At 39.9% G+C, this 27356-nt stretch overlaps 1 protein-coding gene across 3 annotated transcripts in view; it reads left to right on the top strand.

Moving 5' to 3' along the window:
- Nucleotides 1–27356, top strand: part of bcas3 (BCAS3 microtubule associated cell migration factor) — a 337447-nt gene that overhangs the window by 32685 nt on the left and 277406 nt on the right. For all 3 annotated transcript variants that reach the window (XM_061046080.1, XM_061046078.1, XM_061046081.1), the window contains exons 8-13: nucleotides 2499–2606; nucleotides 2701–2777; nucleotides 8905–8981; nucleotides 9681–9764; nucleotides 13794–13964; nucleotides 17779–17872. In XM_061046080.1, coding sequence (XP_060902063.1) covers nucleotides 2499–2606; nucleotides 2701–2777; nucleotides 8905–8981; nucleotides 9681–9764; nucleotides 13794–13964; nucleotides 17779–17872 — 611 coding nt within the window. The remainder of the gene's footprint in view (nucleotides 1–2498; nucleotides 2607–2700; nucleotides 2778–8904; nucleotides 8982–9680; nucleotides 9765–13793; nucleotides 13965–17778; nucleotides 17873–27356) is intronic.

Raw genomic sequence — 27356 nt, 5'->3', positions numbered from 1 at the left:
GGGCGTCAAATCTCGTCTCCAGTAACCAATGGGTAACATCACTGAGATTACATCCATGTTTTCTCTCTATCTTAACTGAGTGGTCATCTCTAGCATTATCAGCCAGTTTTAGTTCAGGCTGTACCCACTAAGGCTAGTAATTAGCCAACACATACAGCAACATTTTCCACAGGCAGAGTTTTAAAGACGCTAACACTGTTTGCCATTTGCTGTCATATTCAAATAAAGACTAGGCTCCTAAGACATGGAAAACACTTCCCAAATACACAAAGAACATGTCAAGACACCATGGAAACATGGACTGAAAAGGGGTGAAAGGAAGGGGAAGAAAAAGCTGGAAAGACAGACTGGTTTCTCTATCACTGGCTCCATTAGGAGCTTCCTCCATTGGAACACTTTCTGTAGGGTGCGTTTTGACTGACAAAAGCGATGTGTCAAAAACGTAAACTCCCTTTTTCTTTTTAGTGGACCTACTGCAGTGGACTGCACCCCTAACTACTCTACTTGCGATAAAGTGCTAGAAAGTTGATATTTTGATGAAAAGGTCCTCATTGCCAGAGTTTGACCTCCTGTTTCATCGCTGTTTTGCATACACACTACGCAGGTCTCAGCAGTGATAGTAAGGATGCCAGATAGTTCACACAGCTCAGATTTGGACAACGATGTTAACTTTGGGCACAGCATAAAAACATGCGCTATGACATCACCAAGGCGTTATCAAAATTGACGGTGTAATTTGTCTGCAACTGATTTCTTGTCATTATTTTTGTTGTGGAGTAATTGTTGCCGCCCTACTCTGTTCTTTTTGGGATATTCTGAAATGGCTCATTTTTGCTGCTGTTTACCATTTGTACTTTGTGAGTGCATGTGTGAGAGTTTCCACCATGAGTAAGAAAAGGAATATCACTAATGATAGGGCACACAGACCGACCATGACACAGTAGAGTCTATTAAAAGAACATTGAGTCATTGAGGGGGAAGATTCAACATGGCCGATGTCATCTGTGTTTGGATGGATTGTGGATGAAGTCTTCCCATTATGATCTTGTCATTTGAATAATACCCAGATTTACCTTGGTGACTTGGCAGAAGCTTGCTGCTGTTTGATGTCGATAGTTCCTGATTGTGACTTGACCTTGCTCTTGTCTGGAGGAAGGGGATTTCTGATCCGCCCTCCCAACTTTTAAATTCTCAATACATCCAGTGCTTGCGTGCAGGTGTTTTTTTGTTCTGATACAATGAACAATGTGTTCCTTTTTTTATTTTTACGCACTTCATTTATCATCCATAATTTTGCGTCATCATGTTTACAGGCACTATTAAGCATACATTGACCTTCCTTGTATACATTAAGACCTGACCAGTGCCTCCTGTGTCTAAAAACCGTCCAGGCTGACACTGATGAAGCTGCACTCCGTATGCACAAGCAGACCTAATAGACTGTTGAAAGCATTTATTCCTATGGCTCAGGAAACAAAACTAACACTGCATCTCACCCCTGTATCCTCAGCCAACGCGGCACCACAGGCCTCGCCAGGGGTGACGAAGAATAAAGGGCGAGTGGAAGCTTTCCTCTCAGAGCGAGGGGAAGGGGCACAGGGGACGGGGCTTGATTAAGATTTATGTCTACATTTTCCTTTACCAGCAGCCGCTGCCTGCTGTTGGATAAGCTCCCTCATGAAACCCTCTTCTTTGCTGTGTTGATAGAAAGGCTTCTTGTAAATGTGTTGCATGACAAAGCTTTTTCCCCTTTTGCCCCTCACTTTCACCATGAGGACCCACAGTGGGACATGCTGGAAACAAATACTTAATGATTTCTCTAAGGATTTTAAAGAGAAGCATTCAGGCGATGGTCTAAGCAGAAATTTGACTTCTTTATTTTCCTACAATCTCTCTGATTATCTGTGAATACTCTGCTTTGTAAGGCGACCTTGAGTGCTTGGAAAGGAGCCTTGAAATAATATCTATCTATTATTATTATTATTATTATTATTATTATTATTGTAATACCTTTGTTTGTTTTTGTATGGTCATAATGCTTATTTAACCCCTATAGTGAACAAATCAAAACAGCCAGAGGAACTGTGTTTCTTTCATAAAAACATTTGCTCTTGATCTGAGCATTGTTTAATTACAAAAAAGCATCACTTCTTGAGTTTTAACAGATTTCAGAGATATTTTGCATTCGAAAATACTTCATGAATTGCCATCACAATAAAAACATGTGTGCCTGCAGATTATTATTTTTGCAGACTTGTAAGGGTTTAGCTAAACAGGGTGATACATTGCTCTCAAATGATGAGAATTCAAAGAAAAGCAGCAGGCCCAGGCAATCCTTTGTTTTGAGGGAAATTCAAACTGGTTCTTAATATCTTCATTTTCAGATTAGATTTACTGCTTCAGTAATATTTTTCAGAGAATGTCTTTTTAATTGTCTGCATCTTTCCCTGAAGTATGACGGGGAGACTGACTTTATGTATTTGTTCCTCTCTTTTCAGGACGAGCCCGCCTTACTGTTGTGCTGACCTGTACTCTCTCAGGACAGGAGAAATGGTCAAATCCATTCAGTTCAAGACGCCCATCTATGACCTCCACTGCAACAAACAGTAAGTCTACTGAACTCATCTACAAAATATAAAAAATACACATCATGTGTTAATTTTCTTTAAACGAATGCACTACTTCCTCCCTGTTTTCAAGTATCCTGGCTGTGAGCCTACAAGAGAAGATCGCAGCGTTTGACAGCTGCACCTTCACCAAGAAGTTCTTTGTTACTAGTAAGTTATTAATGATACACGTTGCAGTCTGATGTGTTGTGACAAGCTTCCTTTGTGACCATTAAACTATTTTTCAGTAATATTTCTAATCACTCGGGGGTCATCTGAACAGCTTTTTTATTTATAAAAGGTTGGAGGTTTTACTTTGTTGCTGAAGAAGATGAATGCTGATCCTCATTTATCAAAAACTGGAGGCTAACAAATTCAGTTCACAAGATTCTTCATTTATACTGTATAGCACATTTCATATATAAAAAGCATGCAGCTCAAAGTGCTTCACAAAAGAACAGACCGACAGGAATTAAAAACAGAAACTGAAAATAATAGATCAATCCTAAAAGACTGAAACAGGAAAGACAATAATAAAATAATTACAACATCAAATAGAAGTGAATACAGAAAGAAATAATACAATTTCTAGGAATGAATCAATTAAAATCAAACAAATGTAAAAAATAAGATGCAAATGTTGACTAAAGTTTTAAAATTACTACAAATTATAAGCCAGATAAAAAAGTATTACCTAGTACAGAGGTTCCCAAACTTTTTAGCTTTCGACCCCCAAAATAACGGTGGCTGAAATTGAAGTATATTGTGTATCTGTATTTACAATAATTGATAAAATATACAATTTCAAATGATCTTAAATGTGTATTAGCCAGAAGACAGCTTATTCTAGGTTCAATCACAAAGATACTCAGAAACAGAATAAAAATCTTAACAAATTACAATACATGACTAGAATTAAATTAAGGTCAACCATCTAGAAACAAGAAGAACGTCCTGTCATTAATAAACACAGGAGAGAAGAAACATCTTGCCAGATATATCAAAAACATTTCTTGGCTTTATTGGAGATTTTTCACTTTCTTTAGATTTGACTTTTTGCTGTGAATTTCCAGATCACTTAAAGCTGGCTTTACATGAGCCAAACAAAAACAGAGCAGGACGTTGGTTTGAATGCATTCATCCACTGTGCTGCAGCTCTTTTCTCTCAGTCCTTTGTAAACTGCTTTTATGAAAACACGATGTGAGGCCTCCATTTGAAGCTCAACATTCAAACTGTTTACAACACAGCTCCTGCATCCTCCTGGCTGTACCTGCCGTGATCGGCTCAAAGAAAGGCCAGACCGTATTACAAGGCCATTGCTGTCCACTTAAGTCATTGACTGGAGTAAACTGACCTTACTGGCCAGCTTTAATGTGTCTCCTCTTTGTCTGCTGGCCTTCCCTATCAGTGTCTGGTCCACAGGAAGCCAAACATGTTCAATAGTTATTAATCGCTTCTGAATGCAGGGGCCTTCTCAACAGTGTTGTTTGGTCTGTTTGGGCCTTCAAAGGTCCTGTAATGTGTGCAGCTTTCCGATGAGCCATTCTACCGCTGTGTGTCCGTTTCCTCTCCACAGATGTGATGGTGGACATGTCATGTTTTTACGAGCACTTAAGGCTCTTTCCATGTTTATGTTCTTTCGTTGCATTCAAGTGGTGTGTGCTGTGAGTCCGAACTCAGTCACCACGGAGCAAAACAGACTGAGAATCTGTTTCTGTTCACGTGAAAAATAGATGCTAATATTTCCTCTGTTACAAAACTTTACCGTCTAAGTGGCAGCACTTTTGGGCTATAACGTCTTACAATGAAGTGTTTCCCACACACAGACGAGACCTGAGCCAAGTAAATTTGCGACAGCCCGAGTATATTGCCAACTATTTGGCAATATACTCCATATAAGATCTCCATCAGTGACAAGGGGACTACAGTAGTGGGCAGACACCCCTCGCACATGCTCTGCAGGTGATCAGAAAATAAGACAGATTTCTTCTTGTACGTCCCCCCTGTCAATGCATTGATTCAGGTGCAAAGTCTCATGAGAAATATGCACCTTCTCATACTTCTTTTATAATAGTTTTGGGTAGTTGTTTCCTGTCAGTCTGTGCTCTTAGTTTTAAATCATTTCGATGTAATTAGCATGACTAGCCACACCTGGGGTGATAGAGGAAGATCGAGTGAACATTTTAAAACGTACAAAAAACAAATTCAGTAGATACCTTCTTCAAGACAGGAACCAAAGAAAATACTGGAGCACCTAAATCACTTAAGGAAAATTAAATAAATGTGCAAAGGATTAATGATTCGAAGTCAAACTGTCACAGGTACAGATTTGAAAAAGTGGAATACACTCCTGCTCACAGTGAATCATCACTCATTGGTTAATGAAAGTGGGAGGAAAGATGGGAATATACCGGAACTGTGTAGCCCAATCATATAAAACCCCATCCTAAATGTGATAATATTTACAATATATACAAAGTATTTACAAGACGACAACTATGACAATATAAACAACATTACAGGAAACATGAGAGGCATGAACATTTTATAACTTGAGTTGTGTTGTTTGGGCGTCTTAATAAAACATACTGCTGATGAGAAGAAGCCTAAAGTCTAAACATCAGACACATACAGGCCTAGAGAAACGTTTGGAAACGGGGTGGGATGTGTGAACTAGGAAAGGAGAGGTGCAGGTGTCTGTGTGTCTGTGTGTGTGGATGTGTGGATTAGAGAACTGAAAGGAAGAAAGCTGAGCACATAAAAGTCGTTTTGGAAAGAAACACTAAATATGATTGCACACAATTAATGTATAAACGAAGCTAGAATATTCTAATGTACTATACATTTAGCAATATATTTCAATACCTGTACTAGCCGAGTGGTCCTTAATGTGTTAAAATAGTAGCATAAATAACAGTAGATTGTCTTTATAACTATTTAAATGAATTTTCTAAAGGGAGTATCGGATTGTGAGGGATAAGTCTTTCTGTGTTCGGCCTTTAAAACTCCAGCACTGCTTTCTGTTCCTTTGATTCCTCCTTTTATGTCTGTTTCCTCTCCGCTCTCGCCCCCCCCCATCCACCCCCACCCTCCCTGCTCTCCACCCAAGATGTCAAACACATGTTATCTCACTGCCTGGGCTCCCCTCGGCCTTGGAGAGGCACAAAAGGCTTCTCTGCCGTTACCAGCAGCCCTTGTGGCTTACCTCAACCCCCCCACCCCCCTTCATCTTCTCTCCCCACCAGCCTCCTCTTCCCAACACAGCACACTAAATTACTGTCTCCACCTCATCTGCTCCCTGAACACTAAATTATTGTCAGCCAGTCATTTCCCCTACACCTCCACACACTTACATCAGATCCGTGTATGTGTTTGTGTTCATTATTGGTTCAGCGTTTTGTTGCTTGTATGTTTTTGCACTATGGAAACATCTTGACTGTCACTGTGTTCATCTGTTTGCATTTAGAGATCTTTAAAACAATATCCATCTTTTCATGTCTGATTTAGTGTCGCAGGAGAATTGAGAGACACCGAACAAGAACAATACGAGATTTAAAAGTCAGGAAAGAAGTTACAGAATTTGAAAAGTATGGAAAAAAATGAATGAGTTTGGATATTTTTCCCCTCTAGTCCCCCTGAAAACATATATAACATTACAAATAACCACATTTTAAGCTTGTCTGAAACAATATGAGACATGAAGCGATGACGTTATTAGAAATGCAGAAAGATAAACTCTTTTAAAGATCGCATTCATCGTCCTTTCGGTTGACAAAAAAAGTACTGAAAAAAATATTAATCTTCTTGAAATTAAAATTTTGGTTTGATCCATGAACGAGACTATATCATGTGAAGGCAATAAAAATATTTTTTCTTTATAAAATAAACGTGTTAAAGAAGCAATATGTAACTCTGACACCTAGCGTTTAAAATTAGTACTGCAGTCCAAATTCAAAACATTGGAGAGAGTTGTCTCCCCCCGCCCCCTCCTCTCTAGAGTCAAAGCTCACACAGGTTGCCATGTGGTGGACACTGAAGCTTCAGTGTTTATCCAGCTCTGCATGGGTCTGTAAACCTTTCTGTGTTCTAACCTCTCTCCATTTTTCAAAAGCATCTCCAATATTGATCCTAGTTTGAGCACGTTTCTGCTCGTGGAGCTTATTAGAAACATGCAGAGGTTTTTTAGGTCGGGTACAATCACTTCTATCTGAACCACTTCTCTTGCCCGCTTCCATCGCTGCAACACCTGTTAGCAAACAGAGGGGCGTCCAAAACGGCTTTTCAAGGGTGCATTGAAACCGCCTACCTTTTCTGGTCCAAACAAATCCAGAGCATTCAGGACCAGAATCTAAACTTAAGAGGAGGACATACTGGCTGCATTAATGTCAGAGGAGCGAGCACTTCAACATATAGCATGTTTCCTTAATGTCTGATCATATAGTATAATATAGATATAGACAAAGTAAAGCCAGATAACCAAAAGAAACCCGGGGTATGATGAACCTGCTCCGTAGCAGGACCCCTGCTTCCAAACATAGTATGTAGTCTGAATGCACCAAACCAATTTCTCTTACATATTTAGATTTTTAGTCTATAAAAATGTGAAATTAGAAATAGTTGAAATGTGAAATGTGTCGTTCCAGAGTTAGAGCTCAGGTCTGGTTTTTCATTGGAGTTCATGTGTTTGTTTTCTGGGGGACAAACACACGCTCTTTTTTAATATTTATCTGTTTGTGAAAGCACAGCCTTTTTGTGTTATGTAGGATTATTGGTTTCCATTTTTATTTCTGCTTAGGGCCTAGCGGTTTTGTTTGTGTGTCATTGTCTACATGTGTGCTATTCTGTGTGTATCCCCCGCAGGGATTATTGTGCTGGTCAATCAGCAGAGGAGCCTTCCTCAATTTATTGGGTACCACAGTCTCCATTAGGTCATAGTGTGCACACACACAAACGCACAGACACGTCACCCTCATTAGACTCCCATTTATCTTCCCAAACGAGAGGCTCCCCACAAACACATTAATGGTTTAAGATAGTTCGAGACGCTCCTCAGAGACAACACTTATGGAAATCTGTGGTGTGTCTGTTTTTCTTTCTTTTTTTCATTTTGGTTCCTAATGTTACTGAAGGAATAATTATGTTCCTTCTTTCTTTCTTTCTTTCTTTCTTTTACTCTTTCTTTCTCGTCTTTCGGTTTCTTTCGCTCTGTCTTTATTTATTTTTCTTCCTTTTTCTTTATTTCTCTTTTTAACTTCTTTCTTTTTTCTTTCATTCTTAATCTTTTTATTTAACTCTTCCTTTCCCCTTTTTCGGTTTTCTTTAGCTTTTTCTTTCGCTCTCATTATTTCTTTCTTTCTTTCTTTCTTTCTTTCTTTCTTTCTTTCTTTCTATCTTTCTTTTTCTTTTTCTTTCACTTCTTTGGTTTTATCTTTCTCTATTTCTTTTGTTTGTTTGTTTCTTCCTTTCTTTTGTTCTTTATTCATCTTTCTTTCCCTCCTTTTCTATTTATTTCGCTCTTTTTTTCTTTTGCTCTTTTTCTTTTGCTCTTTCTTCACTCCTTTTGTTTTTCCTGTTTTTTTCATTCCTCTTTTCCCTTTGCTTCAACTCTACAGCCCTGGCACTAGATTTCACTTACAAATATGAAATTGGGTTCATGTATAATATATAAAGTGTTTAGGGTCAAAACACAAAAAAAAGCCTTGAAGAAATCTGCAGTTTGACTTTTTATTTTACTTCAAAGTGCTTTTTGTTGGTCAAACTTGACTGAAGTCAGAACTTTATCTTACTCCCTTTTAAACTTAAACTTTGTTTGTGAAATTTACATTGCTGTCTACGCTTGATATACAAAATAATAATTCTTTAAAGAGTGTTTTTTTCCAACTGGTGGCAACAGGAAGTGACATATAACTGTTTGTTTAGTAGCAGCACTTGGTGAATGTTAAGGGCCGGGGCGCCGGTTGGCCAAGAGTTTAGGTTGCGCCCCATGTGCAGAGTCCATAGGCCGGTGTTCAAGACCGACCTATGGCTCCTTTCCCGCATGTCGTTCCCCACTCTCTCTCTCTCTCTCTTCTGATTTCAGTTCATCGCCACTGTCCTATGAAATAAAGGGATAAAAGCCCCCCCCCCTAAAATGATATAAAATAAGGGCCTTGTTTATTCCTCTGTCCCCAGTAACGACACTGTTGAGGCATCTCAACCTGACGTGCATGTTTGGGGGTCATGCAATTCTTTTTGCTGCTTTAATTTCAATTATTATTATTGATGCCAGTTAATGTGACCACCTCTGTGTCATTTCAGGCTGCTATCCTTGCCCCGGCCCCAGCCTCAATCCAATCGCTCTGGGAAGCCGCTGGCTGGCCTATGCTGAGAACAAGGTACTCCACACACACACACACACACACACACACACACACACACACACACACACACACACACACACACACACACACACACACACACACACACACTTTTCCATTGCAGAAGTGCCTTATCAGAAAAGCGACATATTTACAATCCAAAAAATGCATTTTATCTATTTTCTGCCTCTTTAATCTGTCTGGATAAACAACTCATTCCTAGAAGAGTCCGGCAGAGATGATAACATTTTGACAATCAACAGATGCACCAGAGTTTTCTCTTCTCCTCTGTTTAATGGGATTGTTAAGTATTTACCAAAAAAACCCAGAATGTTCTGCAATACATTTAATGCACAATAGTGTTTTGGTGCTGGCCCACTCACATAATTGACAGATGGGGCCACTGTTTGTGTGACTGGCTGAGGATTTCCAGAAACCACTAAATCTATTTTTTTTTTTAGCTGTAAGAGTAATACTGGGACGGAGCCATTCAAGTGGTTGTATTTGAAATTAAATCAGAGCCGATTGGCTGTTTGCTTTTGTAATGTTTCTTTTAAAGTAAAACTAATTTCCTCCAAAGGCTGAAGAGACGAGGCGCCTGGATATCTGAAATCTCAGTTTATTTCCCACAATTTCTCTCTTGTTTTTAAAGACATCCTCTTTAGACCTAGACTTCGTGTCTTTATGGACTTATCAGTACATCTTTATGTTTTGCAGTTGATCAGATGTCACCAGTCTCGTGGAGGAGCTTGTGGTGACAATGCCCAGTCCTATACGGCTACAGTGATCAATGCTGCCAAAGTACGTGGAAGTACAAACACAAATATACATGTCTGTCTTACTTTATGTTTTCTGTCTCTCTCTCTTCCTGTAGCCCGTTCTTTCTTTCTTTCATTTTTTCTTTCTTTCTTTCTTTCTTTCTGTCTGTCTGTCTGTCTGTCTGTCTGTCTCTTTCTTTCTTTCTTTCATTTTTTCTTTCTTTCTTTCTTTCTTTCTGTCTGTCTGTCTGTCTGTCTGTCTGTCTCTTTCTTTCTTTTTTCTTTTCTCTCTTAGTTGATCTGTTTTCAATATTTAAGGGCTCAACATAAATAACCATATTTTTTATAAAATAAAATAAAATAAAGTTGAAACATTTTCATGAACATCTTATCTTTAGAAAGGTAATATAATACCAGGTATATTGCACTTTGAATACAATCTAATAAATGTTTTTAAATATATTTAAACTATATTGTTCCATTACATGGGCTTTAATTTACATTTTTTTATTTTCTATCTAAAGAGAGTGAACATGTTTAATAATGATCTCAAATGTGTGGTGACAGTTTGTGTGCTGTACAGAAAGGAGTGAAAAATACAAAAATATTTCTTATATTTAAATTTTACATTCAAATAAGCCATTTTTCAAGGTGTTTGGTACTAAAATAGCCTTAAATTAGTGAAGTGAATATGTCAGTAATGATTTATTGCTATTACATTAAAAAAAAGAAGAATTCCTCCTTTAAGAAAGCATCTTCTAATCATTGAAAGTGACTTTTTCTGACAGCAACTCAAGGGTTTGACTTATAGTTGAGCAGTTAACGTTTATACTCAATCAAGACCTACTTTATTTCCAGTGTCACACAGTGAAGTAGCTGTCCCACAAAGAAGTCCATTCATCAATGCTCAGTGCAAATGATGGGACACTGGATAATTCCTGGATGATTGCAGCATGTTATGTTTATATTGGGCGATTACAAAGTACTCACATGGTGAGACGTCAGGCTGAGGTGGGCTGCACAAGAACAAATGTCCCAACCTGAAGGGGGTTTCTGTGCTATGCTCAATGGCACCTTCCTCTAATGTTGTAGTCAAGACCACACTCACCGAGACCAGAGTGCTCCTAGACCGAGACAAGACCAAGACCAAGGCAGGGCGAGACTGAGAAAAAGACAAAGATCATAAATATCACTGAAAATCTAAAAAAAAACAAAAAAAAAAAAACTTGTGTGCAGGGGGCGTCACTGACTTAGACTGTTACACTGGGAAGGTTACTGCCGTAACCAGGGGATAAGAATCTAATTATGAATGAATTTAAATTATTTGTTCTTTGAGAAAGGGGTGTTTTCCTTCTAATGACAGTAATGAGATGAAAAATAGCCTATCAGGGGTGGTCTTGACCAGTCTTGATTTAAAATCCAGAGTCCGCCCAGTCTGAGACTGACACAAGACAGAGTAAAGCTTTTGATTGTGAGACAAGACCGAGACCTTCAAAAAGTGGTCTCGAGACTAAGACCAATTTCGAGTACTACACTACCTTCAGCTACATGTCCCAATTTTCCTATTTTGGTCTGCACAAAGGCTTGAATTGGAAACCCTCTGGTTCCCAACCCAAGTCCCTTCGGACTTTTGTAAGACACAAAAAAGAAAAAAAAAACATGATTATATCAGTGGTTGACAAACATCTCCCATGAATTACATTTCAGTCTTTGATAATGGAGTCTGGTGGCTAATTCTCCTTAAACTGCAGCACACATGTGTCCAAGCTTGTTAACATGAAACTCTTCCATAATATTTTTTTAACCTGATATCACGCTAATTAAAATGTGGAGAGATGTCGAGGGAGTGATGACGACAAGCTTCGGTATTACACGTCCTGACCAAAGAGCCCACAGTTCTTTTTATTCTTAACATATTCTCAGTCACATCTCACTGCCGTTTGTTCTCTCATGAAAAAAATAGATGCTTTAATCTTAAAAAAAAGAAAAGAAAATGAGGTATTATGTTTAGGATGTGGCTATAATCTGTCGAAACGTCCTTTGGTCTGTCTGAAGGCCTTTTACGCAGATAAAACAGCACATAATAAAGTGCTTCCAGCTCGGCCTGTACACCATCTGTAAATGTGCTGACATTGTATCCACCTGGCCCGCCCGGCTGACTCGGCCCGAGCTTATGAGACACTTCATCAACCTGCCTATCTGATTTTTCCCCACTTTAATCCACCATTTCTCTCCAGTGGTTTAGTTTCACTCGTCTCTATAGGGGAGTGACTCTAAGATGTTTCAGTAACAGCCAGCAGCTCCCTTTGATACCAGGTCTATATTCATTCCTGGTTCGATTTAGCTGCTTGCCAACACATGCCTACTAGCCTCATATGTCTCTAGTCTGTTTTCTCCATTAGATCCCAGAGGAAGCGCTAATTGATTTATAAAGAGTAAGAGTATCTCGCCTCCTTTACATCACGAGTGCTAACAGCCAGTGTGAGAGAAGTCTCATTAGCAGGCCAGTGTTGGTATACATCAAAATGAGCGCTGTGTTGCTAACAGGTTAGCAGATAATGGCAGGGGGTACTGATAGGCAGACATGCAGTCTGGTTGCACGCCCTCTCCTCATTTAGGACCATATATCTCAATATGGATGACAAGGTATCTCCTCTGGCTTGTGGCGCGACACGCTGGCTCTTAGTGCTGACGTCCAGAGACATGGGAACACAAAAGGGGCGGTGCATTAAAATGTAATGGCTTTTGTTTATAATAAGGATAAAAGAGAGAGATAGAGAGGGGGGTCAGCTTTGGCCAATGAGACTGCCTGTTCAGAATTTGACTCTCTTATAGTAAATTTCACATCAGTCCTGCTGCATATCACCCCAGCGTGTACGATTGCGAACGACCATGCTCATAAATTAGGCTGTAATTTGTTTAGATGGCGACATCAGCTGTGTGTGTGTGTGTGTTTTTGTCATCCATCAGACATGATCTGCCTCTAAACCCCCTCCTCCAACACCGACAGATCAATAGCTCCTGTTTGGACTACCACTAAGAACTCCACAACTGCAGTGATTAGAAAACACATTAGTGTTGATCAATTAGGAGCCAAACGCCTCACTTAATAATTGATGGCTCTTCTGGCACACACACACACACACACACACACACGCAGGCGTCCACAAGAGCACGCAGGCAGCAGACACTGTTAGTGTGCCGGGCCAAGTGGCAAAGAGACAGTGGGTGATCCTCAGACCCAACAAACGCGAGGCGCCACGCTGTATTGACAGGGCCGCCTAGTCTGAATGCCTGATTAGGCTCTCCGGGGCCCCTTTGGCGCTTACACACACACAGACACACAATCACACGCACTGGACTCCATTAGCCAAAGACAGTGTAGTAGGTGAGATAGACTCCACTTAAGCAGCACTATCCATTTCCCTCAATCGAGCCACAGAGGTGTGTTTGAGCCAGACACCCTGGCTGGGCCTTAAGCGGACACTGAGGAGCCTCACACAGACACACACGCACACATACACACACACACACACACACACACACACACACACACACACACACACACACAAGGGTGTCTCCTGTGGCTACAGTGCTACAAGTCATCAGCACTACAAGTTATCAGCAGGCATCAAGTGAGCATGCTGCATGCACACCCACCCACGGAGACAAGGTATTGCACATGCGCACATACATTTAGTTCATATGCAATGCCTTCAAAGGCTCTGAGGGCCTGGAAACCTAAATCCATTATAGCCCCCCATCTATATCATATAGGGTCTTTCTGTATGTACAGAGTACTAACTCCGACAGCAAAGCACTTTGTAATGCATCATTCTGCACTGCAGGGCTTCTGCTTCCTTGTTTCAATCAGACTAAGACCAATCAGAATTAAAGTGCTGTGAAATGTAAAATTGAGATGTCATTCAAAAAAGGATACAAAATTTTGGCAAAGGCTTCATCGTCTTGATAATTGTTTAGCCAACAAAAAAAAATTGTGTGACCGTTTATTTTATATGTCCGAGTATGCTTCTCAAGCACAAATGCATATCTTTGTTCCATGTTCTCCCAGACTCTTAAGACTGGCCTGACGATGGTGGGTAAAGTTGTCACCCAGTTGGCGGGCACTCTGCCAGCAGCCACTCCAGACGAGGAGGGAACGCCTCACAGCGCCAGCCGCCGGAGCCCCCACAACCCCGGAGTGGTCACCATCATTGACACACACAGTGTTGGAGAAGGACAGGTTAGTGTCTGCTTTTAAAGTGTTAGGAGTCATTGGAAGTCACAGAAGCAACAACAAGGAGCTCTTCAGTATTGTTCTAATGTATATATAATATCTGTGTTGTACACCATATAGCAGTATTTACACTGAACAGTCAAATCAGTTAAGCTGATCTGACTAGACTTTAAAGTTAACCCATAATAACCAACATGTTGATGAGTTGACTGAATTTTAAGAGTATTGTAAGAATGTAAAGGAGCAACAGCAAAGTGGTCTGTCAATCATTTTCATATTGACCATACAGTGTTGATGTTAAATTATCTAAAGAAGTCTCCTTCTATCAAAAACACAAGTGATTTAAACTTTTTTAAAAAGCACATAAAAAGCAGTTTTTCCCTTCAAAGTTAAAGGGGTTTTCTAGATGCTCCAAGGAAAATATTGTTGCCTTTTTATGGCTGCAGCATTGGTGAAGAGCCCAAGACAAATTACTCACTTTGTGGGACAAATACAGTGAATGTTGACTCTTGAACCTTGAATCCTCAGTGGGGCTTCAGGGTCTGAGAGCCAATCTGATGCGAAACTTTTAGTGGGATAGGTTGTTAAGATCCATCATCCAATGAAAAGAAAATGTTAATGTTACTTTATTTACTTTTTTGACGAAAAGATGCATGACTCTGCGAGAAATCTTTCCAATGTGGACTCAATTTGTGTTTCTTTTTATCAAGTAGAGTAAAATAAAGGGAATTGGTCAAACTTTGAAACCAGAAAAGAAAAAGTCGACTGACTTCTGTTGGCTGATACAGTACTGTATGAGGCAGGGCCCTGAACAAGTGTCACTAGAGACATGTCCAGGATTGTACATAAATAATACTGCATGACTTTCCATGAAATATCACAAGAATGATTTTATGAAGCGTTATGTGTAATGAAGAGTTGTTAAAAGTAAGCACTAGAAGTTTCTGCATGGATATGAGTCAGTTTTAGTATCCTCCCTCAGGAATAGGTAAGGTTTAACCGTTCAGTTTGACTCTCACTCTTGAATTTTCAGACAAAACAGATTAGGTTTGTGTTAACTTGAACCCCTCTCCTCCCTGCCTCCTAGCAAACCTTCAGACTAAAGCTAGTGAGAACTCACTTAATCAGAAAGTATTCCACTTTACCAGGTGTTAGCTTACCTTTTCACGTCTTTTCAATGTTTACATTTCCTCCAAACTGGGCCTGGCCATATGCATAATGAATTCACAGACACACAGTGTAGATTAAATTGGCACTGATGTGTTCCTGGCTCTCTTCCTCTCTGGGTTGTCCTCTGTAAACCAGGTAAACATATCTTTGGCTTCTGCGGCTTGTTGGGAAATGGGAAAACCTCCACGGTTGGCTTTTTTTTTTCTCTCTTCGTGGCTTGGACACACTCGGGCCCATTCACCTCTTCTTTTTTTTTTTTACACGAGTCAGTGAGAGGTGCGACTAAGATTTTCTGCATATTTAAAGAGCCAAGCTTTCAGCCGCAGCTCTGTCTGTTTTAGGTGCAGCCGTGGTAGGTGAGAAGCTCTGTAAACAGTCAGCTGTTGGTCTGGAACCTCACATGAAGCTCAAGGCTGCACCGCACGTCAAATAAGGCCTTAACGTTCAATTTAGACTTTTTATGGGAGATTATGAATGAGTGAAGAGTTTCCAGCCATTTTTTTTTATTGGACAGTTTTGTTTTACAATAAAACAGAAAAGCTGCCTAAAAAGCATTTGAGCTCTTGCTGACTATCTTTTGCATAATGAACCTAGAAATTATTTAAGAATATACGTTTTTGGATATAACCCTTAACAACAATATTCTACACAGACGCACATAGGTACAAATACACAGGAAGTATAGTTACCTGTATATATAGTCCATTCAGTCCTGATTATGATTTGAAGCATACCAGTTTCCTTCAACAGGATCTCCCCTTAACGTCTAAAGAAAAGCTAAACGTTTTTATCCCCTTAATTCTCCTCAGCCACTGCACTCCGTGATTAATCACAGAGCAGTAGCTGTCACATTTTTAATGAGGCATGTTAGCATACACGGTACAGTTTGGCAGTGATGAAGTCACCACACACACACACACACACACACACACACACACACACACACTTCCTTCTCTCTTACACGGTGACTTTAGCCGCCCTGCAGTTAGTGTGTGTTGTCTTATAAGCTGGACCTAAGCCTTCAGAAGCAGGCCTGCACTCTGTCACCGGCCGACCCACTGTAACCGTACACTGGCTGTAAACACTCACTAGGCCAGCCAGGCGGGGGAGCTAGGAGTGGAGGAGAAATGGGGAAAAGAAGAGAAAAAGTGAGAGGGAGTGAATAGCGATGAGGGTCGAGGTGTGATTTTTGGAGATATAGGAAAAAGACAGTGATACAGAAGAGGTGAGTTCCTGTGTCAGTCCAGGATATTCCCGTCTCTTCCACTCTTTGAAATTCCTTATTTGGTACAACAGCCTTATAACACACACACACCACACACACCACACACACTCTCTCCTGTGTAATGGGCTCGGATCTCTGGAGGACACTTGTGTTTCAAAAGGCTCCAGCAGCAGGATTCTCTCACAGAACAACATCGTCTCCCTGCACCGTTATAAAAGTGATCTGCTTTATGTCACCAGCCCCATTCTTTCTTTCTTTCTTTCTCTCTGCTCTCCACCTTTTTTTCCTCCCCCCCCCCCCCCCCCCGCTTGTTTTCTTGCTTGTAGTCCGAGCTGAAGCCCTTTAGCTTTTAGTGGCTGTTCCTTGTTTGGACTAGTTCCTTTTTAAAATGCTCAGCCAGCCTTCCTGACATCGTTAATGCAACACTGGGGCCAAATTTCACCCAGTGTATATGTCCCCTCTCTCTCTCTCTCTCTCTCTCTCGCACATGAAGTGGCCTCATGTCTGGGCTCATTTCTAATCTCTCTTCTTGACTAAAGGGGTTTTTCTTCCAGCTCCTGGTCTCTGCTAGGCCCTTGTTAGTTTCCTCTTGACAACAGACTTCATAGACTTCATACAGAGATTTAGGAGCAGCCTTTAGTTGTGTAAAGTGACTTATAATTTCATTTTCTTAGGCGACTTTTAGAAGCAGCAAGCCGAAGATGGATTTGCCGCCAGTTTCTGCCTGTTTACGGGAAAACCCGCTGTCATGGGGTATCGGCAAAGCCACATGTGAAAAGCCACATTATTGTTAAAGTAAATGTGTCCATATTCTTCTCTCTTTTGTTTTATTATTCCCTGTTCACACTGGTCTCAAGACAGACACAAGCACTTAGAAAAAATAGGTCAAATTTGATGAGTCATCATTTCTTTGATGCAACAAAAAGAGGAGGATTTAAACAGAGTGTGTGTTGTCTTCTTCAGGTAATATGCTGATTACTTTCTATCCACAAGAGGGCAATAACACATTCAGAAAGCTCTTAAACTGTGGGCTGGTGTCAAAGAACAGTGCTGAGTGTGGTGATGATATCAGACCAGACCAAAATGTGAAGAGAAATCCTTGAGAAGGGGAAAGTCCCGTTCTGGGTTCAATGTTCTCATTGTTAGAAAATGATTTGAAGTTTCTTTCTTTCTTTGTGTGTGTATGTGTGTGTATGTGTGTGTGTGGTGGCTGTGTGGCTGTGTGTGTGTGTGTGTGTGTGTGTGTGTGTGTGTGTGTGTGTGTGTGTGTGTGTGTGTGTGTGTGTGTGTGTGTGTGTGTGTGTGTGTGTGTGTGTGTGTGTGTCTGTGTGTGTGTGTGTGTGTGTGTGTGTGTGTGTGTGTGTGTGTGTGTGTGTGTGTGTGTGTGTGTGTGTATGTGTGTGTGTGTGTGTATATATACTCCAGGTCCTGGTGAGTGAGGACTCGGACGGCGAGGGAGTGGTGGCTCACTTCCCAGCTCATGACAAACCCATATCCTGCATGCAATTCAACCCCAGTGGTAAGACACACTCACAGACACTCACTCATGCACGCACACACATTTATTTTTTAAGGAAGGAGCTCGAGCCGGGTGAGTTTGGAAGACATAGAAAGCAGGAGGCAGATCAAGCTTCCATTCAAGTGTAACATGGTGGTGTGTTTGGCTCACATGTGGCCACCTCATCTCATCTCTGAGGCAGAGCTGGACCAACCGTCTCCTACAAATGTATTCATAGACTGTGTGTGTGTGTGTGTGTGTGTGTGTGTGTGTGTGTGTGTGTGTGTGTGTGTGTGTGTGTGTGTGTGTGTGTGTGTGTGTGTGTGTGTGTGTGTGTGTGTGTGTGTGTGTGTGTGTGTGTGTGTGTGTGTGTGTGTGTGTGTGTGTGTGTGTTCATTTCGTACACAACAAACGTGTTTAGCCAGACACATGCATTAACACCAACCTCAAGACATTGGCAGCATTAGACCAACACATGCAGGTCAGGCATTGTGTCACAAACAGTCAATGGGTAACATATGCACCCATTATTCACTCACAGGAGGATGCTCAATATGCACACAGTAAATCTTTGCATATGCTGTCACACAATGTAGACATAGTTCTTAATTTAAGACTATTTTTCAACAGTTTATTTTCTCTTCTTACTCTCTTTGAAAGTAAAGACCCTAGTGCTGGTCCTTACAGTTACAAAAAAAGAATACATTCTTAATGCAAAGCCAGAGATATTTCCATCATCTCCAGGTCTCTCTGAACCCATCTTCAATCCACATTAAAGACGGGTTACACTATTATTTGTTTGTATGCCCTTAAACCAATCACACGAAGGGATGCAGTGAATGTAACTTTGCAAAAAAAGGGTTGGAAGGAATCTTTGCAGCTGGGCAGGCAGCCCATATAATATAGTCCCACAAAAGAAAACACCACCTCAAATATTAAAAGCAGTGCTGAAATTTGATTTAAAATTTGAATCGTGATAAATCATAGAAGAGGCTCATCGCATTCACTACTACGCATACAGAGGCGCCTATTACAGGACCTTATGGATGCAAACACAGGACCAGTCATACCACTATGTTTTCACTTTGCACAATTTTAGCCTCATATTTCCAAACACAGCTTGGATACATAAGTGTATGTATAGCCTACCATTACTGTCTGATAATTAAAGACAATGAACAACTAACAAAAAAGAAGGTAGAGGTGGGAAATGATGTAAACATCGAGATTCTTATCCTCTGAGATTTTAAATAGATTCATAACTTCCAAAAATCTTTTTTTTCAGTCACTCCCTGCTAAGTGCTAAGGCTAGCTCTTTAACTCAGTAGAATGCCAAATTGAGCAGCAAGAAATTCAGCCAGTCTCACAAATGACTGGAGTAGATCCTGAAGTATGTACTAATTCAAAAATAGACTTTGAATCGATGAATCCAGAATTGTTTTGTATCAAAAATTGATTTTCAATTGAATCATGACCCCAAAAATCGAAATCGAATTGGGAGAAATCCAAAGATTCCCGGGCTTAAAAGAAAAAAATTCTGTTTTCGACTGGAGTAAATGTTCAACTCTGCTCAAGTGAAAGTTTTGAAGAAAAGCTTGCCTCATTATAATACATAAACTACATCTTCACTTGCTGTGAATTACCCATTGCAGAGACTTGACATGCAAGATTTTAATCATACAGCACGGTGAAGAGACAAACGTTTCATAACGAGTTCAGGATGATCTTTTGTCTGTTTCTTTCATGGTAAAGAGAGACTGTAGTATTTTCACGTTTGGGTTCATATTGAAGGTCGTATAAGTACAGTTCAAGCAATCAAGCAAACCAGGCAAACAAATATGAAACTTATTTTAAAATATAGATCAGAGGCAGACAACCTCACACAACAGGATGAATATCTTTTCAGACTTTAAACGTGATTATCTTTCTACATGTAAATGGCCTTCATCACATAGCAATACCAGGATATAAAACAGTCTCCTGTTTTACAAACAAACAATTATAGAATCATGTTAATTTACTAATCAAATGGTATCTTTAAATCATTCCTTTACACATTATTCTACTCTGTCATCTCCTTCCCTGATTTCTTAGCATTGCTGACCTCCACCCCACAGAGAACAGGACAGTAGAAGCTTTGTAAGTGTGAACAGGCGACACTCGGTCCTGTTTCTCCTGAGCTTCTGTGTGTGTGTGTGAGTGTGTGTTGCGTGTGCATGTGCAGTTAATAAAGGAGCTGCTGAGAGATGGCTCTCACCTCATGACCTCCAAACCCCCCTAAGAATCCTTCACTTACCTCGACTTATGACTGAACTCAGCAGCTCAGATTGAGCAGCACCGGGATGATATTGCAGACTAAGCCAGACAAGACAGAGTTGTCTGGATCCCCCCAACTCCCACTATCATCTCAACAGAGGTCACACATAAAACACATTAAAGCTAATGACACAAAAAAGATCTTCAAAGTATGTCAAGGAAATATGACCCTCTGTATGATTTCTACAAGTGGTGTTCTTTGAGCAGGAAGCTGGCTTGTTGTCCATGACTAAATGAAACATCTGTTTATTAAAGAAGAAATCATAGTGCAAGAAAAAAAAACCCACTGCAGCGCTGCTCAGGCATGTTTCACATTAGGCTGCAGCAACACATTACCTAGAGATACAGCGTTTCACTTAGTTTGCATTTTACACACGTTTTGCAGCATAGAAACACACCGGCACATTAATACACAGACACATTTAGGCACAGATATACAAGCTACTGCAGTCTAGCAAGGTCGCCGTGATGAACAGGTAAAGTTAGCAAGTGTGTCCCCAGCATTAGTTAGCCAAAAAAAGCATCCTAGCGCAAGACACCTATATGTTTCTGAAGAGGTGTTTTGAAACCTAACTCCTGGAGTTGCCAAAATTGGAAAAGTTATCTCCACCTAACTTTCAGTCAGTCCAGAAACAGGAAAGAGTTAGTGTTGAGGCGGGTCTTAACCTCCTGCAAGCAGCTATAATGTTCCCACCATGTTGGTCAACTAAGCCACGCCCCTAGTTATACAATGTATAATTCTTTGCCGCAATATTATCGAATAAGATGGCTTTAAATACAGAGCTATAGAGACAAAAACTGTTTTTGAATGAAGGAGAAAAAGGTCTATTTCTGCTGTAAACATTGACATTTTTTAAATCTGACCTAATGGGGATTTCTTGGCTTTTGCGGCCAACTGCCGTTTTTTTGCATTACTACATTGACTTCATTTTTCTCCAACAGAGGATGTTGTGTGCAAAATACCAAGTGAGAAATTGGTACTCAAAATACTTTGAATTTGGAAGGGACAATTTTATAACAACTGTACGGTACCCTCTGAACACCAATTAACAAACGGACAAAAACACATTTTGCTGTAGGAGCCATCAGCTATCGTCTGATAATGATACAGCCTCTAGGAGCGTTGTTTACAGTCTTACCAGTAATTTGAAACACCAGGATGGAGTTGCTGTTGAGTTAAGATGTCTAAGAACAGATCATGAGATGCACCTGCATACAGACACCTTTTTTTAAAGTTTGATAAAAGGATAAATTGTTGACGGATGACCTCTGTTCTGGTGTTGAAGTATGGCCAATGTGTTCTGCCTCTTTTGCTCTCCACACGGACTGTTCTCTTGTGTTCAGATAATGCCAGCTGTAATGATAGTGAGCAATTACTCAGACTACAAACGGAAATCACTTGGACAGCACTTTCCAAATCCAAAATCATGCCATTGGCCGACAGATTTTGCCTTTAATTACAGAATCTTTAAAAAGACATAATTGTTAAAATCAAACATTGAACTAGCTTGCAAGCGAAGACCAAAACATAACTTAAAGGAAATCCACAATTGATGCCACACTTTTCAGATTTAGTAAAAGTCACTTTTCTGAAGAAGTGCTGATTTACAATAAGGTACTTTTTGATCTTTTGTTTTCTTAAACATCCAAGCTTTATTTTCTACTTCCAACAAAGCACAATGCTGTACACGTGGCAGTGTCCTAGTACTGTAGTTTTTTTGAGTCAGCAGCGCTGAAAGGATCCCCTGTGACCTATTCCACCGTCAGTTTAAAACTTCCAAACACACTTTAATCTTCATGACTCATTTAGCGTGAGCTGAATCTTAAGGGGTAATAAAAGTTTAAACTACAACTGAGAACAGCGAGGAGCCAAAAAACACAGATTTTTCCTCCTTTTTTTCCACTGCAGTCAGGGCGTGAAATAAGATTAGGATGAATCTTCAAACAAGCAAAGAACGTTTTCTTTTCAGTTCTCCTTTCATCATTGTATATTCTCTTATTTTCCTTTCTTAGCGGCATGCTCTGGAGTGTCCTGTAGTTACAGACTCCTTGATTTGATCAGAACCCAAATTCTGATTGACGGGTTCATTGGCCTGGCTCTAAATAAACTCTTTCCAAGTAGTTGGGGGAAGTATATTTTACTGCACTACCTCCCCGGCCCTCCTGAGACTCCCCTCACAGCGGTCAAGCTCAACATGGCAGAAACAAGAAAGATAGACTTAGCAGGAAACAATGATATGACTCAAACAGAGCCTGGAAAGCCCACAAGTCTTGGCTGGGAAGAGTTATGTAAGTTACCCCAGTGGCTTGTGTGTGTTGGACGCGCTACAGAGGGCGGACCGGTGGCCGCCAGTACTCGGTGTGGCGGCTGGCGCTGTGCGGCGCTTCGGTGGATCTGTGGATCTATTCCTAGTGGTGTAATTAGAGGGACGCAGATGAAGTGCAGTGGGGAAGCGCTCTCTTTAACAGCTGCAATGTGTGTGTGCTTGTTTTCTTTCGCGTCTCGTCCTCTTCACTCGTCCTTAACGATCCTTGACTTGATTATTAGGTACGATGCCAAGGTCAAAATACACTCATCTTTTGATGGCAGAGATATTGTCCAACAACTTGTACATTTTCTTTTGACTCCCTCTGGCACTAGATGGAGTGATTGACCCAGCAACCATACGAGTCACCAGCGTCTGCTCTTTGTTCTCTCAAACCTCTATTTTCTGCAGCCCTGCTCAGTGTTTACATGCTGTGCTGGAAGAAGAATTCTATCCTCAGACCTTCATTTAATGCTTTGTTTAATTAAAACGACATAAATATACTCAAAAAAATTAACTTAAGATACTTCAAAAGTATTCATTAAACACGATACCCTTAAGAAATATTTAATTTTTGCATACCGGTATATAGAAAATGCTAATTGTAACTTCTTTGCGCCCTGATGAGGAACTTCACAGGGCTTAATCTACTGGGGAGTTCCCAACACTTTACTTGCTACAGTTTAATTTATTTAGGAACTGAAAACACAAGTTTGATCATTTATACCACAACAAAGAAAACTGTAATCTGCTACGATTCATTGATTTAGTCATTTTTTTCAGGGCCTCTCAGCAGGAGCTTGTCCAAAGGGGCTTGTCCCAAAATCCTAGAACCATGATTGGCTATTTGCCCTGTCAGAGGCAGGACTTATGTTAAAAAAAAAAAAAATTCAGTGTTATTTGCATGTAATTTTTGCACATTTTCTTTAGTTAGGACTTCAAATTTTTTATAAATATTTGTAGATCTATTTCGTGATATAGGTGCAAAGGAAAAAAAATTGCAAGCAAACTCCAGTATGAACTAACTGCCAAATATATTTTTGCAGGTCAGAGCATGTGGGAGTCTGACCACGCCCCTGCCTTTAGTTTTCTTTGTCCTAAATCTTAATAAGTAAAAATGATCCGTTAGTTTTGGATTGTGTGTTGGATAAAACATGGTATTTAATCATGTGGACCTTAGGACATTCCAACATGCTTTTCTTTCATGTTTCATGTGGCTGGACTATTGCAATAATTAAGAATGGAAATTAGCAGTTAGCTGCATCACTAAAGATAAAACAGCACTGCAGACTTTGTTTTCCCTGGTTTTTGTCTCCAAGGCAACATGCAGGTTACCCTACTTCTAATAGGAGGTGTTTATTGGGACCACATGCACACAGGGAAGCTTCTCAGACAATACCAAGGGACGAAAGGAACTCTACTTTCTCTGACTTTTTTTATACATATATATATTTTTCTTGATTTTTCTTGAAAAATGTTTTTATTCTACAAAGACATTTTTGATTGCATATAAAAAGGACATTAGATAGATTAAAAAGATTACTCAGCATTTCACCTTTTTAATATCAAATAAGCTAATAGTTATTTTAAGACCTGGATGTGTCATATTTGTAGATCTGAGTTCTGCATATAGTAAAAACTGAACCAGTCTTACATCTTACTGCTTGTACTTTGACCATGAAACAGTCAAATCAATTAAATTTTAACTGGATGAGGGTACGGTTCACTTCCACCCGTGTCTGTAAAAGATCTCTTATACTACCTTTTTCAGTGTCATAAACCTCAGCAGGCTACCACAGAATCAGAATTAAATTTTTGTACAGCCGTCTAAATGATCTGAATATGGAAGTTTTGAATAACCCCATCAAAGCAGGAGTAATGGCAGATGAATCAAGACTGAATCCCTCCCCACACAGAACTGTCCCATAAACCATACCCCTGCTTTAGTAACAGGCCAGTCTAATGAATAGCCTGGCCCGTGGAGCCTGACCATTGAGGCAGCTGTGCTGTGAAGGCAGCTCTCGGTGGTGTAATAACTCCGTCTCTCCGTCTTACTGATGTGTGAAAGAAACCAGGCCGTCGCCGAAAAACCCTCGACCCACACGCACATGTTGAACACGAGGGGAATTCCCACACACAAGTAGCTTCACTTGGCCGCACATTTATAGCCACACATTTAGCACGGATTGAGTTGTGTCTTCACACCAAGATAGTAATTAGCACTCACAGCCGGCTCTGATGTGATTTACAGCAGCTGCTCAGCAGGGCTCTCTGCCTTGCCTTTTTTTCCAGAATTTCCACTGCAGATCAGACGGGTTTGTCGTTCCACGCTGAATTATACTGTACCTGTACTATTACAATTTTGGGGAATATTTTTCACAGATTTTAGAGACAGACTTTGTTGAACAAGTTGTATATAGAAGAAAGTACTGGTAGTTATATGCCATCTTAGCATGCATGCAAACAGTTTAAGTGCATGGATTGTTGTTGTTTTTTGCAATGATGGCAACAACTGGTTGTCCAATGCAAAGTTTAGGACTTGTAGCTGTGTGCACTGCTAATTCTATCACAAAAATATCCTTCAAAGAGCATGAATTGGGAATTTATTGTGATATGGAACAACCTATGGGCATAATGCGGTGTCTCATGTAAGCTTTATCAATCGCAGGAAATCTGTTGGAAAAAAAGCTGAATCAACTTATCAAAAATAAAAACACTTTAATTGTTTTTTGTATAAACATTTTGTGCAAGATTTTTTGAACAGTTGCTAGTACCCATCTAAAAAGCTGTGGCTTTCCTGGTATTTTTTTATAGCTTTCTCTTTAGTGAGGTAAAATAAGGTTAGATAAGCCAAGTAAGGGTAGTTTAACACCTTTTGATATCACATGTTATTTTAATGGTGATAATATCAGAAAGTAACAAAAGTTTCAGTCACATTTGACCCTAAGCTGCCGTGAGATACAGAGATAACTTAATTAGCAACTATTTGGTATTGAAACAAGTTACTCAATACTGGATGCTATGACTCATATTTGGTCATTGTGGTGTTGAAACAGGGACTGATATCGTTTGGTTTTTACTAGTATCAGTGAAAAATTCTGCTATTGTGGCAAACCTACAGTAACAAGGTCAAGATGACGAGTACAGAGCACACTATGAAGTCATTAAAAATGCTTTATAACTCTAATACTGCAGAGGAATAGCAGTCATTGGCCTTAGTGGTTGATATTACTTGTTAAAATGTTTGTATTTGAATATATAGCTAAGAAACAGACACATGGACCTAAAACCACCACTGGTAATGGGAGTTAGATGGCATGATTGTGATCAAGCAGTTCTAGAGATAAAGAATATTCTGTACCAAATAGGGTTTATGGATGTATCTCAGCCAAATGATGCTGTCAACATCCATCTTTGACGTCTTAAGTACATCAAAACATCTATAAATGAGATAAAGTAAAGTCATAATAGATCTTCTGAGTTTTTGCAAGCAAATCTAGTGCTGAATTAAAGCCATGAATAGCTAAAACCCATTTTTTCCCAGCTTTGTTGCTTTGAGCAGCTAGATCAGAAACATAATTCCTGCACTGCCAGACCATCTTACTCTGGTTATCCTAAAGACCACTAAACCATATAAATGATAGAGATATCTGCTACTCACAAAGGTTCAATAAAGACATCACCACATGAACTCCATGCCAAAAGGAGAGCATATCCATCCAATCCAAAAGCCACATTTTAAAAGTAGTAAATATTGAAGACAGATCATTTACAACATTTAAGTGAAACCTATTCAAGATGATAAAAAAACAACAATATCAAATAAGGAACACATCTGGAAAAAAAAAGCATAAAGATAAGTGGTTACAAGGCCAGAGCTAAGGAGAGTAACTGGGCCAGCCGCTGACCATGACTCAGGGTCTCTGGAAAGCAGGGATCAAAGAGACTCACCCAATATTCCCCCTATGCCCAACACTCACCAACACACCAGACACCTCAACAGTGTGGAGTCATTCACAGCCCACACAGTGCGGTAACACACAGGTCATTTGTAACTCCTTTTCGGTATGTGTGTAGGTGGGTGGCTTGGTGGGGAAGTTGCTAAGTGTCTTGTTCCCATGGTTTGTTTGTACTGGCAGCAGAGTTCATGGAAAGAGGTTAGAGAGATGTGCAACCTTGCCTAAAAGTCATGATTTATGCATCATTTTAATCTATTTTCTTGATGCAAAAAACTAACAGAACACAATTACATTTAATATAACTAATTGGAACTTATAGTTTAAAAGCTGTCAGTGAAAAAGAGACAAAAAAGTCAGCAAACAAAATGTCCTTCATGCTTCCTTTATCTGGGCAAGAGCAGCGTACAAAATAACAACGGACACATTTCAGCACAGGGCCTTCAAAAGCTGTCAGTGGCCTTTAAAGCATGCCCTTTTATAAACATACCAAAATAAAGTGTTGCATGGAAAAACTTTTCTAACCCTTGAACCTTACGAGACATGAATCATTAAAGAAACACTGCTGGGTCGGTACAGTTATAAAGGTTTTATCGCCCAAGCCGGTGGGAACAGTGGTTGAAGCATTTTAGCAAGTTCTGCAAGATCAGACTTTGCACACTAGTCCAAAATACTCTATCAGTGTATGGCGCTCAACCCAAATTACTCAGTTTGTTGAACTAAATTTGTTACGTGCATCATCAGAAATGTTTCTCATATCATCAGAGTTTTCATAAAATCAAGTCAACACAAAAAGCTTTGCAACGAACATTACCAGAAGTTCACACTTGGTTAAATGTAGGTTGTCACATTGCATGATTACATTTCAGTGCCAGAAAAACATACAATGACTATAGTGGACACTGATATTTTGTCTTCATGTTGTGT

This window comes from Labrus mixtus, chromosome 9 (assembly GCF_963584025.1).
Source record: "Labrus mixtus chromosome 9, fLabMix1.1, whole genome shotgun sequence".
In the NCBI taxonomy this organism is placed as follows: Eukaryota; Metazoa; Chordata; class Actinopteri; order Labriformes; family Labridae; genus Labrus; species Labrus mixtus.
This window is presented reverse-complemented; position numbering and strand designations above follow the sequence as displayed.